The 18,805-nt window shown below is 39.8% G+C and overlaps 1 protein-coding gene and 1 long non-coding RNA gene across 2 annotated transcripts in view; one reads left to right on the plus strand and one right to left on the minus strand.

Annotated features, from left to right (window-relative positions):
• The window catches only part of ZNF529 (zinc finger protein 529), a 97,327-nt gene extending 94,976 nt beyond the window's left edge, over window positions 1-2,351 (plus strand). The window contains exon 7 of the mRNA XM_032842121.1: window positions 1-2,351. Coding sequence (XP_032698012.1) covers window positions 1-882 — 882 coding nt within the window. The 3' untranslated portion in view covers window positions 883-2,351.
• The window catches only part of LOC116857755, a 27,455-nt gene continuing 10,805 nt past the window's right edge, over window positions 2,156-18,805 (minus strand). Inside the window, exon 2 of the long non-coding RNA XR_004380796.1 lies at window positions 2,156-2,199. This is a non-coding gene — a long non-coding RNA (uncharacterized LOC116857755). The remainder of the gene's footprint in view (window positions 2,200-18,805) is intronic.

The raw sequence follows: 18,805 nt of genomic DNA on the forward strand, positions 1-18,805 counted from the left end.
ATGCCAGGTCTCATTAAACATCAGAGAAATAATACTGGAAACAAACCCTATGCATGTAAGGAATGTGGAAAAGCCTTCAGTGGCAAATCATATCTCACTGAGCATGAGAAAATTCATACGGGAGAGAAACCATTTGAATGTAATCAATGTGGAAGAGCCTTCAGCCAGAAGCAATACCTCATTAAACATCAGAATATCCACAGTGGAAAGAAACCCTTTAAATGTAACGAATGTGGAAAAGCCTTTAGCCAGAAGGAAAACCTCATCATCCATCAAAGAATACATACTGGAGAGAAACCATATGAATGCAAAGGGTGTGGGAAAGCTTTCATTCAGAAGTCTAGCCTCATTAGACACCAGAGAAGTCATACAGGAGAGAAACCCTATATATGTAAAGAATGTGGGAAAGCCTTCAGTGGCAAATCAAATCTCACTGAGCATGAGAAAATTCATATTGGAGAGAAACCCTATAAATGTAATGAATGTGGAACAATCTTTAGGCAGAAGCAATACCTCATTAAACATCACAATATTCATACAGGAGAAAAACCTTATGAATGTAATAAATGTGGAAAAGCCTTCTCTCGAATCACATCACTCATTGTACATGTGAGAATTCATACAGGTGATAAACCTTATGAATGTAAAATATGTGGGAAAGCCTTCTGTCAAAGCTCATCTCTTACTGTTCATATGAGAAGCCATACAGGTGAGAAGCCCTATGGTTGCAATGAATGTGGGAAAGCCTTCTCTCAGTTCTCAACTCTTGCTCTGCATATGAGAATCCATACTGGAGAAAAACCTTATCAGTGTAGTGAATGTGGGAAAGCTTTTAGCCAGAAGTCACATCATATTAGACACCAGAGAATTCATACTCACTAAAAGCTCTATGAATGCCTTGAATTTAGGAAAACTTTCATCAGAACTCACACTTTAATGGAATACTGAAAATTCGTTTTACAGTAAAGCGACATGAATGTGGAAAATACTTCAACAACTCAAAATTTAAATACTAACAATTTTAATAAGTATCGTAGTATCATGAAAACCTCTATTCCCAGAACTCCCACAACAGACACTGTTAATGATGTACTTTTAGGAGCAATCTCATTAAGTAAGGATCCAGTCATGAGCACTAAGCAACATGGTTCTGGAAGGCCTCCCTGATGCATTAAGAGGTATAAAGATTTGACATTGAGAGACAAAATTGTCATTTTAAAAGTGTTTCACTACATATGTAATCAGAATTATTTGTTCTTGATTCATTTGTAGAAATCAGAGATTGGGACAGAATATTGTATTCAGAAACATGCATGCGTTTATAAGGAATTGTTCATTGATAGAGGTGGTTTCAAGGTTGGTCGGGAAATGAAATCATGGATGATTCAAAAAATGGTCTCAGGGTAACTGACTCTTCATGTGGAAAAATAATAGATCTCTGCTGTAGTAATACATTAAAGTATTTATTATGAAATCCCAAAGTATTGAAGACTAAAATGCAAAAAGCAAAACTTCATAATATAAGAATTTTATAGGAGAATGTTTTAAAACCTTTGTGGAGTAGGAGGGAATTTCTAAAATAGATTCCAGGATACTCTCAAGTATACATGCATATCCCCAAGAAACCAATACATGTGTCTAGGGAGTCATGTATCTTTATGTTGAAGCATGAATTACATTAGCAGAAAAACTGGAAACAAATGTCTGTTGCTTGTGAAATGGATAAATAAAATGTGTTATAGGCACATAGTAGAATATTCTCTAGTAGTTAAGTATAACAGGTGATATATATTTAAATATATTAACAGAGAAAGACCTGAAAAGTCATGTAGAGTAAAAACAACGAAGGGATAAATATAATCATAACTGTGAATTTGAATTAAATCAACACTAGCAAACACTAGTATTAAGCATTGATTATGGATAAATGTTTTTATATAAAACTGAAGAATAGATTGGAAAGATACACACTCAAATTCCCAAAGGTGGCTGCCTCTAGAAAGAATGGTAGTGGAAAAGAAATGGGACCAACCATGGTAGTTAGATACTTCAGTTTTGTATCTAAACGCCTATCATAGGGGCGCCTGTGTGGCTCAGTTGGTTAAATATCTATCATTAAAAAGATTCTAAGTAAATATAACAAAATGTTAGTTACCTCTGGGTTGTGGTAATATATGTGTTCTTTTCTTTGTGATATTTCTGAAAATTAAAAAACAGAGGTAGGAAAGCTGTACATGGAGTATATGTAATAATAGACTCCCAATCCCAGATAGATATTAATATTTTATAGGAAATATTTCTAAATCATATCTTTACTGTAAGTTATTTCTTAAAATTGGGATGGTAGCTTAAATTTACTCTTGCATGTGACATCACTAATCTGTGTGATCTCTACTTAAAATTATAGCATGGATGTGCTACAGGTTGGTTCAGTTACACACATTTAAGGATCATACCATTTAATATACATGCACAGACTTGATATTAAGAAATGGTTTCTATTGAAAATATTTATCAGAAACTTTTAAAGTACACATAACCAGTATTGGCATTAAGGATTTGGTGTTTTAAAATGAGGAAACCAAGTTACCCTTAAATTTTTAAATATGACACTGAGTAAAATGTCAACTCTTGCATTTCACCTTCAATTTTAACATCACTTTTTCTTCTATTCTGCTAGATATACTCAACCAATCCCCCATTTGTTTCCTTGCAGAAAATGGTGCTAAAAAAGGAGATCTGAGACCTAAACAATATTCTTATATTTGAAGCAAATCTTTTTGAGGGTTTTTGTTTACTTGGTCCCTTTTCACAACAACTTGACATATAAAAAGTTGTTAGTGCTCTTTTCGAATAGTGATAAAAATGTGTAGCCAACATTCAAATCTTAGGCATATTTCAAATATATCAGTTTCTTTTAAATTCAAAATAATGAAATGCTAATAGAACCATACCACTACACTGCTTGTTAGTGGTTTTGATGGTTGGTCTTGAGATAAGATTATAAATGCCTTGAGATAAGATTATAAATATTTGTCTGGGGTAACATACCCAAATAACGTGTATATCTACATGAATCTAAATTATCCTCTATTTTCTTCCTTTCCTCAGTAAGCATTTCTCTCATATTTCTTAAGTGTCTTTGATTGCCTTTGAGCTTGTGCAGCTTTGAAGTCACCAGAGCAACTAAGAACTCTCAGTTCAGACCAAACCAGGATTACCTTTCGGTGCCTGTAGTTAGCTACTGCCAGGGTGGCAACAATGATTAGGATCGTCACGTAGAGTAAGATGAGTAATATCTGTGAGACCGTAACTTTAAATTTACTCTGACATTCCCCTATTGATTCAACTTTTTGGTAGTTACTTGTCACCACAAACAACACTATGGTAAATACTCTCAAAATCAGACTTAAATTTCAGATGTTTTTATTTCTGGGGGATAGTTACAGGCAAGAGATTGTTAGATCAAAGGACATAGGCTATTTTTTTTATTTTTATAGATGCTATCATTTTCAAAAACACAACTTCCTTTAATCCTGGCAACAGATGGTAACATACTAAATTCATGTTTGATGAATGTAACCACTTGTTCCTAGATTTGCTTCTTTGTAAATTTTCATATTATTAGCTCTTTAATAGACATTAGGAATTGTCTAATTTTTGTTATAAAAATGATTTTTCCATAAAAATACTCTAAATTTCTGTGTAACCAGATATGTATTAATTTTTTCTAAGCTTATGTTGGTTAAGAAGATACTTTAACCTCTAGATTGTCTATTTCTTAGGTTTTCTTACAAGTTGTTTATTGTTTGCTTTTTTCAATATGTAAATATTAATCCATTTAGAACTTAATTTTTAATGTCATATGAAATGAGGATTCCTTGTTATTTTCTTCTGGATGGGTTTCCAGTTATACAAGCACCATTTGTTAAAATAACCCATCTACTTAGCAGCCAGTCACACAGTTCTGACACCAACTTGTGATGTCCACCAGCAGCAATCACGGATTTGAACCAGCAATCAAAGAGAACAGGCTTTAACCCAGTTTATTATTAGCCTTGCCCTGACCAAAACAAACAAACAAACAAACAAACAAACAAAAACAAACAAAAAACATAACTGCCTTCACAATACTGCAACTGCCCAAGCAAGCACAAGCTTCCAGGCCCTCAGTGTGGCTCAGGGGAGAAAAGGTCGGCATGGGTGTGGTTCACCTAAGCACTGGGAAACATTAACATTCTCATCCAGGACATCTTATGATAACCCATTACTGCATCCGCGTAGTGTGCCCCCATGCAGCACACCCAGTTGTAAGACTGATACCCACTTGAGCACAGTGAAACTTGCCTTGGTTTCCCAAGACTTATGATGCCTTAGTCACATAGGCTTTCGATGTCTACATGCCAATTCACAGTTCTCCCCACCCCCAACCAGGTACAGGATACAAAGGAGGAATCTACAGTAGCTATTTTCATCAAGGAAACTGGTAGAAAGTCAAATCTAAGGTCATCTTTCCAGATATGGGTCAGTGGGAGAGGCCTGTTCTTAATTCCTCACCAACACACCATCCTTTTCTATTCAGCTGAAACTCAGCTACGTAATCCTTTAAACACATGATTTTTTCCTCACTCAACTGAAACTGCCTTGTACTTTCATTTATACCAAGACCTATTTCTGTATTCTCTTGTTTCACTAATCTATTTTTCTACTTCTATACTAATAACCATATTAATTGATAAGTTGGTTTAACATTAGCCTTACTGTATTTTGATAATGCGTAACAGACCAAGTCCTCCTTGCCATTTTTCATTGTTTTATTGGCTATTCTAAGTTTTCTTCCTATATAACTGAAGACTGTTCTCAAAATACAAAAACTCTTTGATACTCTAGTTGGAACTGCATTAAATTTATATATTTATTTTGGGAGAAATGACATTTGGATTTTAAGTCTTTCTGACCCAAATCGTGTGTGCCTTTGCATTTGTTCAAACTGTAATCATGTCTTTCAGCATGAGGGTCCTGAACAAAGGAATTTGAATGCCATCCCCGCTTAATATTATATTTTAAAAACTTTGTTAGTTGCGTGAATGAGAGAAGTCCCTATTATGGACTAAACGTTTGTAGCCCCCTCAGAATTCATACTTTGAAGCCCTGATCCCTAGTGTGATGGTATTTGGAGATGGGGCTATAAGGAATCTAATTAGATTTAGATTAGGTCATGAGGGTGGGACACTCATGATGGGAACAGTACCCATATATAGAAGTGGAAGATAGAGATTATAAGAAGAGATTTCTTTCTCCATGCATACACTGAGGAAAGGTCACGTGAGTGCAGCACAGTGAGAAAACAGCTGTCCACACCAGGAACTGGACCTTCACCAGGATTTGCCGGCACTTTGATCTTGGAATTTCCCAGCCTCTAGAACTGTAAGAAATAAATGTCTGTTGTTTAAACCACACAGTCTATGGTATTTTGTTATAATGCCTAAACTAAGACAATCCCTTTCCTGCTTAATTCTCCTGTGCTCCTAGTTTATGGTAAGACAAAAGCACTTTTCATTAGGAGAATAAAATCCCAACTACATTATTAATAAGGTCTAATTTTTAGCAATTTGTAAAACTTCCCCTACCTTAGTCATTTAAAAAGAAAAATTGTTGAAACAGGAAAAGTGAAAAATACAGTTCCGGGGGTGACATCTTGAAAATGTTGAACTAGGAATCATCAAGCTATCATTCCCTTACAGAAACTAAAAAAAAAAAAAAAACAAAAACAAAAAACAAAAACTTCCTCTGTAGTACCTCTGGAAATCAGTCAGTGGTTTTACAAACAAGCAAATGCCCAAGCAAGTCAAAAGCCATCGTCAAATGTTAGTATCTTTTGTTGTCATTTTTATTCTTGTCCCAACCCTCCCTGGCGTGGTATCGATAATGGTCTTGAGCAGGTGGCAACCCAGTATCCCCCGCAAATTGGAGGAAGCAGAGTGGACCATGTTTGTAAATTATTGTGTACATCCATTCTAACCTCTCTTGAGGATACATGAAGGAAGGATGCAAGTACCATCTGTTTGACAATACTCAAAATGCAGGTGGGGAAAAGGAGCAGGCACTGCTCATAAAACCTACAAGGTGTACTGCAAATCCACATCTGAATATAAGACTGGGCAAGTTGAGATGCATAGTCATGGAGCAGGGTGAGGGTCAGTGGAGGGAAAAATTCTAAGAGGAAACACCAGGGGTAAGGGTGTTCTGGCTAAATCAACCAAACAGGATTCCTGCTGAAAGCAGGCCGCATGATCACACAGCACCTGGGAGATGGTGGAGGATGAGGAACCTGATCAGATACCAGGGGTGAACATGTATTAAGGGTAGAGGGTTCTAGTTAAACTGAGGATTCTTATTAAATCTTGAGTTTATAAACAAGTACACAGGTCTAGAAGGTTCAGGAGTCTAAAGTTTGGTCAAAGAATCTTTGTCACTGAATTGTTGGCACTTGGGGTTAGTTTTACTAATGTGCTATTAATGACCCATTTCAGAGACTTCTGGAGACAAATTATACCTATCCATTAGCAATTCAAAAGGATGTCCTGGGGGTGCCTGGGTGGCTCGGTCAGTTAAGTGTTTGCCTTTGGCTCAGGTCATGATCCTGGGGAGTCTGCTTCTCCCTCTTCCTCTCCCCACCCCCCAATTCATGTTCTCTCTCAACTATCTCCCTCCCTCTCTTTCTCATAAAAAATCTTTAAAAACAAAAACAAAACAAAACAAAAGAATGTCCTAGGTAGCAAGAGTTAGTATGGAGGCACTGGTCTCAACAAGATGCAGGCAAGGGGCACCTGGGTAGCTCAGTGGGTTAAGCCTCTGCCTTCTGCTCAGGTCGTGATCTCGGGGTCCTGGGATCGAGCCCCGCATCGCTTCGAGCTCTCTGCACGGCAGTGAGCCTGCTTCCCCCATCTCTCTCTGCCTGCCTCTCTGCCTACTTGTGATCTCTGTCAAATAAATAAATAAAATCTTAAAAAAAAAAAAAAGATGCAGGCAAGACTACCAGTAAACTATGGGTTTCAGAGGGTTACAACCAGCCAGATTCACTGAATTAACCAAAGAAAAAGCTTGTGAATGTTAGTGGAGAATGCATCTTCCCCCACTCATCTATTCTTCAAGAGGAGAGATTTTTTTTTTTTCTGCTAAATACTCCTGGCTTCTTGTCCTACTTTTTATTTCTCTTCTAGATAGGTAAATCCAAATAGTTGATTGGAGAATTTATTGCCTCTCTGGTCCAAATTAACCTTTTGTTGCGTGATGGGTGATAACAGATCTTAACTTTTTAAACTTTTTTTTTTTTTTTTTTTTTTTTTTTTACCAGCTGGCATAATGGTAAGCTTGGTCATGAGAGGGTACTGGAGAGATTACAAAAGAAGCGAGTTCTCCTTAGTTCTGGTGTGGCTTCTTTTCCAGGTTTCTGGAAGTAGGTTCTCTTTTCTAAAGTTTTGCCCCATAGTTTACTTCATTAAAAACCCTCTGAAGGCTTTTCTCTAGCTTTTGGCCACCATGTTTTCTCCATTCTTGACCAAGTCAGAGGCATCACAGCAGATTTTCAAACATGCGTCTACACCCCAACTAGGTCTGTACTCCCTGTACCCTCTTCATAGGCCTATACATGCACACTGGGGGGCTCGTGCAAGCAAATATCTGACCTCTGTTCCACATAGCTACCTGGAGCTGTTCTGGCCCAAGCCCTTCACGGATATGTGCTAGGTTCCTGCAAAGAAAGGTCTCTACAGCTCCAGGTTCCAGGAGTGTCCACAGTGGTGCCCCAAAGACCCTCTATATGCCTATGTCTTAGGCTCTGCTCAACTAACTGCCTAATGACTATGAATCACATCTGGCCTGAGCAATCCAGCAAACTTCTCTACAAGCTAGTAGTCTTGGATGAAATGTGAACCTCTTCCCTTCCAAGTTTGTTCATCCTTGGGTACTCTGCCTCAGCTCTGGAGTCCCTTTATAGTCCCCTTCCATCTTAATAGTTACAGTATTATTGCTGCTTAATAATTCTTTAAACATGGGGCACCTGGGTGGCTCAGTGGGTTGAAGCCTCTGCTTTCGGCTCAGGTCATGATCCCAGGGTCCTAGGATCGAGCCCCGCATCGGGTTCCCTGCTCAGCAGGGAGCCTGCTTCCCTCTCTCTCTGCCTGCCTCTCTGCCTACTTGTGATCTCTGTCAAATAAATAAATAAAATCTTAAAATAATAATAATAATAATAATTCTTTAAACATCTCCTGTTTTAACTAATGTGTAGTCTCCTGTCTTCACAATGGATCCAGATTAATACAAAGAGTTTGGAAGAAAAGGCATGAGGTGTCCTGGCCCTACTTCTTTTCTCTTCACTTTAGAATCTGCAAGAAAAGGCATGAGGTGTCCTGGCCCTACTTCTCTTCTCTTCACTTTAGAATCTGCCTGTCTGCATAGAGCATGTATTCCCCAATGCTCTATCTAGATCAAGACACGAACTTGGATATTCAGAGCCTGTTTTTGCTGCTGTCACGATTCACTAGGTCAGGATGTTTATTTCTGGAGTCCAAACAAAGCTCATTGGACTCCCACAGTGACCATACTCCAATTTGCCTTTATCTATAATAAAAGTAGTATGTGGACTCCATACATCTTAACTGTCCTAAATCTCAGTTAGATAACGATTTATGGGTAAAGGGTGGGGTGATGCACATTTGGAAATTCAGAAAGCCCAGCACATAAATGGCCACATGACACACAACACAACATATAAATATTTCAGACTACCCCATACTTTTATGCTTTTTTAAAAAAAGATTTTATTTATTTATTTGACAGAGAGACATCACAAGTAGGCAGAGAGGCAGGCAGAGCGAGAGGGGGAAGCAGGCTCCCCGCCCAGCAGAGAGCCCGACACGGGGCTCGATCCCAGGACCCTGAGATCATGACCTGAGGCAGAGGCTTAACCCACTGAGCCACTCAGGCACCCCATGCTCTTGACTTTTAGTAATTTCGATAAATAACTTTTGAGAGGAGAAAATTTGCTACCATGATCTGTGAGAATCACTTTCCAGGGGCTCCTGGGTGGCTCAGTCAGTTACCTGTCCAGCTCTTGCTTCAGCTCAGGTCATGATCTCAGCGGCTGTGGGCTCAGCAGGCGGTCTGCTTAAAGACTCTCTCCATTTGCCCCTCCCCCCACTTGTGTGCACACATGTGCATGCTCTCTCTCAAATAAAAACACCTTTAAAAAAAGAAAAAAAGAATCACTTCCCAGACCAGGGGCAAGGACTACTTGGACCCAAGATGGTTCAAACCATGGGGGAATGGTTTTTATTTGGTATCAGTAGGATGGGAAGAGTTGGAATTGTTATGAGCAAAGACGGAATGGTAAGTGAGCACTTACTGTTACATTCAAGCCACTACTGCAGTTGTCACATTCTGCTCATTCACTCAGTTCCCTTGGAAGGTGGATTCAGATTAAGAAGCCAATGATGGTTCTAGTTCATGATGGTAAATAAGAGGCTCCTGGACACACACCAAATCTACAACTCCACATGGAATAAATCCCTCAAAAAAAAATCCAGAAATGAGGTGATTGACCTTGTTTTAGGTATACATCAAGCAACAAGAGAAAACCCATTTCTCTATTCCTAGGGTGACACACAATCTTCACAAATACCCCAACCCAGCACAGTGGCAAACCATCGGGAGAGAACTCAAATCCTAGCTTCTCCCTAATGAGCGAAGGGTTTGGACCACATGTACGGTGCAACACTATTAAGGCTTATACCTGAGGGGCACCTGGGTGGCTCAGTCAGTTAAGCGGTTGGCTTGTGATTTAGGCTCAAGGCCTGGTCTCAAGGTCCTGGGATCGAGGACCAAGTTGGGCCTGTGCTCAGCAGGGAGTCTGCTTGAGGGTTCTCTCTCAGTGTTCCTCTGCCCCTCCCCCTGCTCACTCTCTGGCTCTTAGATAAATAGTCTTTTTTTTTTAAAAAAGACATATCTGGGGGCCACATCTTGCACCGGGTCCAGTGCGAGTTCAGGCTTGGGGCACTGCGACTCCTGCCGGTGGGGCCAGTATCTGGTTAAGCGCGTTTGGTGAGGTGTTTCCTGTTCTCTCCCCTGCGTGTCTGCAGCTCAGCCTTGCCTGATCAGCCTGACCATGGCTTTAGCATTGAAGAGCTACAGAAAGATCTAGAAGAGGTGAAGGTGCTGCTGCTCATCTACTCAGAGAAGCAAAAAGAAAAAAAGAAGAAAAAGGTTTACAAGAGATTTAAGGGGCATCATTAAGTACAACAATGTTTGCATTATAGGGGCCCAGAAGAGGAGAGTGAGAGAGAAAGGGGCAAATAATTTGTTCAAAGAAATGATAGCTGCAAATTTCCCTAACATGGGTGAAAAAACAAATGTCCAGATCCAGCAAGCCCAGAAGTTTCCAAAAGAGAACAATTGAAAGAGACCCACACTATGATATATTATAATTAAAATGTCAAAAGTTAGGGGCACCTGGTTGGCTCAGTCAGTTAAGCATCTGCCTTTGGCTCAGGTCATGATCTCAGGGCCCAGGGATAGAAAGCCCCACATCAGGCTCCCTGCTCAACAGGCAGTCTGCTTCTCCCTCTGCCCCTCGCCACCCTCTAGTGCACTCTCTCTCTCTCAAATAAATAAAATATTTTAAAATAAATAAATAAATAAATAAAATGTCAGAAGTTAAAGGCATGGAGAGAATCTTAAAAGCAGTAAGAGAAAAAGAGCTTGTTATGAAAAAAGGAATCCCCCTAAGACTATTAGCAGAAACTTTACAGGCCAGAAGAGAGTGGGACAATCAATATACCAAAAAGTACTGAAAGAAAAGAAAAATCAACCAACCAGGAATACTCTACCCAGCAAAGTTGCCCTTCAGAGTTGAAAGTGTTTTTTGAAGACAAGCAAATGATGAAGGAGGTCATTATCACTATACCAGCCTTACATGAACTGTTAAAAGGATTTATGTAAGATGAAAGAAAGGGCAAGAATTAGTAACTGGAAAACATGAAAGTATAAATCTCACTGGTAAAAATAAATATATAGGTAAATTCAGAATAATCTAATGTAATGGTGGTGAGTTAATCACTTATAAACCTAATTGAAGATTAAATTACAGAATTAGTACAAATAAGAATAATAGCAATAACTTAATAGATATAGGATAAAAGATGAAAACTGTGATATCAAAAACGTGAAACATGGTGACAGAATAAAAAAGTAGAGCTTTAGAAGGCAAATCCAATCATAATTTGTTATCAGTTCAAAAAACACTATTATAACTCCAAGATAGCTTATGTAAGCTTTGGGATAACCACAAAACAAAAACTTACAATAGAGACAAAAGATAAAGTAATCCATGCAAGCCACTATAGAACATCATCAAATCGCAAAGGATGAGAACAAGAGAAAAAAAAAGGAACAAAGAAATTACAGAACAGTAAGAAAATTAACAAATAGCAATAGTAAGTCCAAATCTATCAATAATCACTTTATATAACCCAACAACCCACTTTGGGATATATACCCAAAGGTAATGAAAATAGTATGTTGGGAGATATATGCACTCCTATGTTTATTAAATCTTTATTCACAATAGTCAAGGTATGGAAACAACCCAAGCACCATCCACAATGAATGGATAAAGAAGATGTGAATATACACACATACATATACACATGCATATAATGTGTATATACACACACATACAAATAATATTCAGGCATGAGAAAAAAGGAAATCCTCCCATTTGCAACAACATGGATAGATCTTGAAGATTTTATACTAAATAAGATAAATCTGACAGAGAAAGACAAATACTATATATCACTTCCATATGAAATCTTAAAAAAAGAACAAAAACCAAATACACACACACACACACACACACACACACACACACTGAATTCATAAGAACAGAGAGTAAAATTGTGGTTACCGAGGGCTAGGGGCTGGGGGAATAGATGTACTGTTTAAGAATACAAATTTGCAACTAGTAGATGAATAAATCTCAGAGATGTAGTGCACAGTATAGTAATTATAAACAACAATGTTGTGTTATAAACACTGAACTTGTTAAGAGATGAAATGAAGATTTTATGTATTTATTTGACAGAGAGAGAGATCACAAGTAGGCAGAGAGGCAGGCAGAGAGAGAGGGGGAAGCAGGCTCCCCGCTGAGCAGAGAGCCCGATGCGGGGCTCGATCCCAGGACCCTGAGATCATGACCTGAGCCGAAAGCAGAGGCTTAACCCACTGAGCCACCCAGGCGCCCCAACAAACTGGTTTTTATCTGAGGAATGCAACACTGGTTTAATATATGGAAACTAATTAATGTAATACACCATAGTAACAAACTAAAAACAAAAACAGATGATCGTATCAATAAATGCACAAAAAACATTTCACAAAATTTAATGTCTATTCATGATGGAAACTCTTAGCAATCTAGGAACAGAAATGACCTTTCTTAAACTAATAGAGGACCTGTCACTCATTGTAAAAGACTGAATTGCCTCCCGTCCCAGATCAGGAACAACACAATGATGTCCACTCTCATTACTCCTATTCAATGTCATACTGGAAGTCCTAACCATCGAAATAAAAAAATTTAAAAAAAAGAAGGAGGAACAGGAGTCGGAAGAGAAGGGAAGGAGGAGGAAAGACATCAAAACGGAAATAAGAACTAAAACTGTCTCTACAGACATGATTATCTAACTAGAACACTCCAAACAATCTACCAAAAAACTAAAACTAATAAATGACTTTATCAAGACTGAGTACAAGGCCAACCTATAAACATCAATCTTATTTCTGTATTCCAGCAAGAACAAATGAAAACTAAAATGGTTAATTCTCCCAAACAAAACACTGAGGTATAGATATATATTTAAAACCAAGTTCTGGGGGTCCGGGGGAGGGGGGAATGCCTGGATGGCTCGGCTCAGTCAGTTGAGCATCTGATTCAGCTCAGGTCATGATCTCACAGTCCTAGAATTGAGGCCAAGATCAAGCTCCAGGCTCGGTGGGGAGTCTGCTTGGGATTTTTCTCTCCCTCTCCCACCTCCTGCTCTACCTGGCCACCCACTCCCCATACCCATCTCCCATAGGCACGGCTAGGACCCTCTTACATCCTTCAAAACCCCTTCAGTCGGCCTGACAGAAACTTGGGGCTGACATTTCTCTGGATATCTAGCCCCTCTCCTCCCCCGGAGAGTGAATGAACTCTGTCCTACTTGTTGCTCCACTCTCTGTGCAATTCTTTGCTGCCCTCATCACTGGTCACCCTAACAGCAGGGGAAAAGACTAGAAAATAAGAGGATTAGGGGCACCTGGCTGGCCCAGTCATTACAACATGGGACTCTCGATCTCAGGGTTGTGAGTTCAAGCCCCAGGCCGGGTGTAGAGATTACTAAAAAAATAATAAATAAATTTTTAAAAGAAAAAGAAAAGAAGATGATAAATCCAAATGCTTGCTAATGATCTAAATATAGTTCTCTGTCATTCTGTATATATTTGAAATTTTTATAATAATAAATAAAAAGACAACCAGAGGGAGAATGATAAAAATTGAGTGCACAAAATTTCAAAGAACTAAAGAAAATTTCCTAAACTATACATTATGAATCTCCATATTAAAAAACAAACAGTGTCCTTCCAAACAGTTTTTTTTTTTTTAAAGATTTTATTTATTTATTTATTTGACAGACAGAGATCACAAGTAGGCAGAGAGGCAGGCAGAGAGAGAGGAAGGGAAGCAGGCTCCCTGCCTAGCAGAGAGCCCGATGCGGGGCTCGATCCCAGGACCCCGAGATCATGACCTGAGCGGAAGGCAGAGGCTTTAACCCACTGAGCCACCCAGGTGCCCCCCAAACAGTTTTTTTTAAAGACCCACGATAATGTGTGTCGTTAAATTTCTTAATTCTGGGGATAAGGAGATCATCTTAAATAGAGGAAAAAAACCTATCCTATACAAAAGGACAAGTATCCAAAGGTCATAGACTTCCCAGCATAGACACAATCTTTAAATCTTTAAATAGTACATGCATTCAAAATTCTGAGGGAAAAAAATGTTAACCTAGAAATGTAAAACTAGCCAAATTATTAATCAAGTGAGAAGACAAGATAAAGACATTTTTTTACATGCAGGGGCCCTAATACTTTATCCAGGATATTACTGGAGGATGTATTCCACAAAAATGAAGTACAGTTGACCCCTGAACAATACAGGGGTTAGGGGTACGGACCCCATGCAGTCTAAAATCCTCTGTAACTTTTGACTCCCCAAAACTTAACTACTAATAGCCTATTGGTGACCAAAAGCCTTACTGATGACATAAGCAGTTGATTACACATGTTTTGTACATTATATGTATTATATACGATATTCCTTCAAGGTAAGCTAGAAAAAAGAAAATGCATTTATAGTACCATACTATATATATATTTTTTTTTTTTTTTAAATGCATACAGAAGTGGACTCAGGCTGTTCAAATCAGTGTTGTTCAAGGGACAACTGCAGTAGCTCAAGAGAAAGGAAGAGATGACATCAAGGGCAGAAGGAACCCCACACAGGAAAGAAATGTAGGAAAATGCCCAAGAGGATGATAAGATAATATCCCCGGAGAACAGCTAACTAACAGGTATAGAGAAAATAAAAAACTTGAGAAATGTCTTCAGGAAGAAAAAAAAGCCAAAAACAAAAACCTGAAATACTAGTTTTACTATTGCATTTGACTATGTAACTCCTCAAGATTACTAGAGGATATGTAGTGAAGAATTAACTTTACCTAAAACTTTTGTCTGGGCTCCTAGAAGATAACCTCTAAACCTTTAGAATTTACCAAGTGACAGGAGAGTTTCTCTTCATGGTAGGCCCCAGCCCTGATAGTTTATGATAAGGTGGTGACTTAATGGTGGACCCCTCAACAGTTTATGCTAAGGAGATGACTCAGGGTGGGGACTGGCCACACTGAAAAGCCCAAATGTGTGATCAGACCTTTGGGGCTTTGAGCCATACAAACCCCTGACCTCTAGGGAGTGGAGGGGGCTGGAAATCTACTTTGTTTACATGGATAATGACTCAATCAGTCGTGCCTATGTAACGAAGTCTTGATAAAAACTCTGGACATAGGGGCACCCAGGTGGCAAAGTGGGTTAAAGCCTCTGCCTTCCGCTCAGGTTGTGATCTCGGGGTCCTGGGATCAGGCCCTGCGTCGGGCTCTCTGCTCGGCAGGGAGCCTGCTTCCCGCCGCCCCCCACCCCGCCGCCTGCCTCTCTGCCTACTTGTGATCTCTGTCTAGCAAATAAATAAATAAAAATCTTTGAAAAAAAACAAACAAACTCTGGACATAAAAACTTGAGTGGGCTTCCTGGGTTGACAATACTCCATGCATAATGCCACTCACGGACATCTGAGGGTAATACACCCATGGAGACACAGAAGGTTTGACATTTGGGACTCTAAGTCCCAGATCTTTCTGTGTGTCTTTTCTTTTGGCTGGTTCTGATTTGTATTCTTTTGCTACAATACAACTGTAACAACAAGTACAGTGTTTTCCTGAGTTCCGAGACTTGCTACAGCAAGTTATCAAAACTGAGGGCATCTGTGAGACCTCCACATTTGTAGGGAGCTGTCTAGAAGTGAGGGTGGCCATGGGGAGCCCTGAACTTGCAGTTGATTACAAAAGTCTAGAGGACTGTGCCCTTAACCTCAAGTTTGGGCCCCACTTAGGGCCTTTGTGCTGGCTGTCTTCTGCCTAGAATAGTCTTCTCCCAAATTTCCATGATTCTCTCCCTTCTCCCCTTTCATACCTTTGCCAGATTTGACCTTCACAGTGAGATCATCCCAGACAACTCTATGTCAAGTTTCAACTCTCCTCTCATTCCTTATTGCTTTTTCTGTTTTATTGTTTTCTGTACCATTTATTACCATCTGATCTCATACACAGTTTATGTATTTGATTACTATGTCTTTCAACCCTCTACTCTCTGGCAATACTACACAGAAATCTCAAGGATGGGGATTCCTGTTCGTTTACTGGTGTATCTTGAGTGTCTACTGTATAATTAGCACTCAATATATATTCACTGAATAAATGGACGTTATAGTAGAACAGAAAAAAAGGCCGTTTCATTTATCTTCTTGTAGGACAATAAACTGGGCTAACATTTTTGAATAGCAAGCAACTTTTATCTGTCAAAATCATAAATACATTTAACTTCTGACTCAGCACTTCCAATTTTGGGATTTTTTCATAAACTAGTACATACATGCAAAACCACCTATACAAGTGTGTAGTAAAGGCAAGCTTGGGATGCTCAAACCTTACACATTTCAAAGAATGGACTAGTGCTTGAACAGCTCCTGGGAGACAGCCTCTGAGCACTTGGGATAATCCTTCCTAATAAAGGTGTCTTTGAATCTCTGAAACCTAAAGCCACACCAGATAGTTTATGTTAACAACGTGATTTATGGTGAATACCTGCTTTTGTATGCCTGGGGTACTGACTATGTTGTATCAGTTTGACCTTTGGGGGACTAGAGCCTGAATAGCTAAGGTCATTCATCTGAGTGTTCATCCCCGTGTGACCCACCCCCAATAAAAACTCTGGATGCCAAGGCTCAAGTAAGCGATCCTAGTTGGTAACACTTTGCAGGTGCTGTCACGTATCACTGCTGGGAGAACTGAGTGCTCTCTGCGCAACTCCACTACAAAAGACAACTGGAAGCTTATGGCTATTCTCTCCTGGGTCCTACCCTATGCTCATTTCTCCTTTGCTGGTTTTAATCTGTATCCTTTTCCTGTAATAAACCATAACCATGAATATAACAGTTTCTCTGGGTCTTGTAACTCCTTCACCGAATCATCAAACCTTAGGGTGATCTTGGAAACCCTCAAAACAACCAGGATATTATAAATATGTTAGCATAAGCCTGGAAATAATCTAATGGTACTGGGGAAACTAGATATCCACATGCAAAAGAATAAAGTTGGGCCCTACCTTACACCATATAAAAGAATTAACCTAAAAGGGATAAAGGACCTACACAAAAAAGCTAAAACTATAATCCTCTTGAAAGAAAATATAAGGGAAAATCTTCATGACATTAAATTTGGCAATGATTGAGTCAAGATGGAGGAGAAGTAGCAGGCTGAGATTACTTCAGGTAGCAGGAGATCAGCTAGATAGCTTATCTAAAGATTGCAAACACCTACAAATCCAACAGGAGATCGAAGAGAAGAACAACAGCAATTCTAGAAACAGAAAATCAACCACTTTCTGAAAGGTAGGACTGGCGGAGAAGTGAATCCAAAGCGACGGGAAGATAGACGGGGCGGGGGGGGGGGGGGGCAGGCAGTGGCCCGCTCCCGGCAAGCGGCGGAGCAACGGAGCACAAAATCAGGACTTTTAAAAGTCTGTTCCGCTGAGGGACATCGCTCCAGAGGCTTAACCAGGGTGAAGCCCATGCGGGGTCAGCGTGGCCTCAGGTCCCGCAGGGTCACAGAAGGATCGGGGGTGGCTGAGTGTCGCAGAGCTTACAGGTATTAGAACCGGGAAGCCGGCTACAGAGACAGAGCCGAGGAGTGAGCTCTAAACTCGGATTACCTTGAACCGGTCACAGGCTCGGTGAGCTCGGAGCACGGCTGGAGGCCAGGGTGATGGGAGTAATTGGGCGCTGTTCTCTGAGAGCGCACTGAGGAGTGGGGCCCCAGACTCTCGGCTCCTCCAGGCCGGAGACTGGGGGGCCGCCATCTTCATTCCCGTCCTCCGGAACTCTACGGAAAGCGCTCGGGGAACAAAAGCTCCCGAAAGCAAACCCGAGCGGATTACTCAGCCCGGCCCCTGGTAAGGGCGGTGCAACTCCGCCTGGGGCAAAGACACTTGAGAATCACTACAACAGGCCCCTCCCCCAGAAGATCAATAAGAAACCCAGCCAGGACCAAGTTCACCTACCAAGGAGTGCAGTTTCAATACCAAGGAGAGCAGCGGAATTCCAGAGGAGGAGAAAGCAAAGCACAGAACTCCTCGCTTTCTCCCCATGATTCTTTAGCCTTGCAGTTAATTTTTCTTTTCTTTTTCAATTTTTTTTTCTCTTCTTCTGCTAAAATTTTTTTTAACTTTTACCCTTTTCATTTTTAACGTTTTTTAACTAGTTTATCTAATATATATATACATTTTTTCCTTTTTATATTTTTTCGTTATTCGTTTTCTTTTTTTAATTCTCTTTTTTTTTTCTTTCTGAACCTCTTTTTATCCCCTTTCTCCCCCCTCACGATTTGGGATCTCTTCTGATTTGGTTAAAGCATATTTTCCTGGGGTTGTTGCCACCCTTTTAGTACTTTACTTGCTCCTTAAAATACTCTTACCTGGACAAAATGACAAGGCGGAAAAATTCACCACAAAAAAGAACAAGAGGCAGTACCAAAGGCTAGGGACCTAATCAATACAGACATTGGTAATATGTCAGATCTAGAGTTCAGAATGACGATTCTCAAGGTTCTAGCCAGGCTCGAAAAAGGCATGGAAGGTATTAGAGAAACCTTCTCGGGAGATATAAAAGCCCTTTCTGAGAAATAAAAGAACTAAAATCTAACCAAGTTGAAATCAAAAAAGCTACTAATGAGGTGCAATAAAAAATGGAGGCTCTCACTGCTAGGATAAATGAGGCAGAAGAAAGAATTAGTGACATAGAAGACCAAATGACAGAGAATAAAGAAGCTGAGCAAAAGAGGGACAAACAGCTACTGGACCATGAGGGGAGAATTCAAGAGAT

This window comes from Lontra canadensis, unplaced genomic scaffold (assembly GCF_010015895.1).
Source record: "Lontra canadensis isolate GAN:19392208 unplaced genomic scaffold, GSC_riverotter_1.0 scaffold125, whole genome shotgun sequence".
NCBI classification, from domain to species: domain Eukaryota; kingdom Metazoa; phylum Chordata; class Mammalia; order Carnivora; family Mustelidae; genus Lontra; species Lontra canadensis.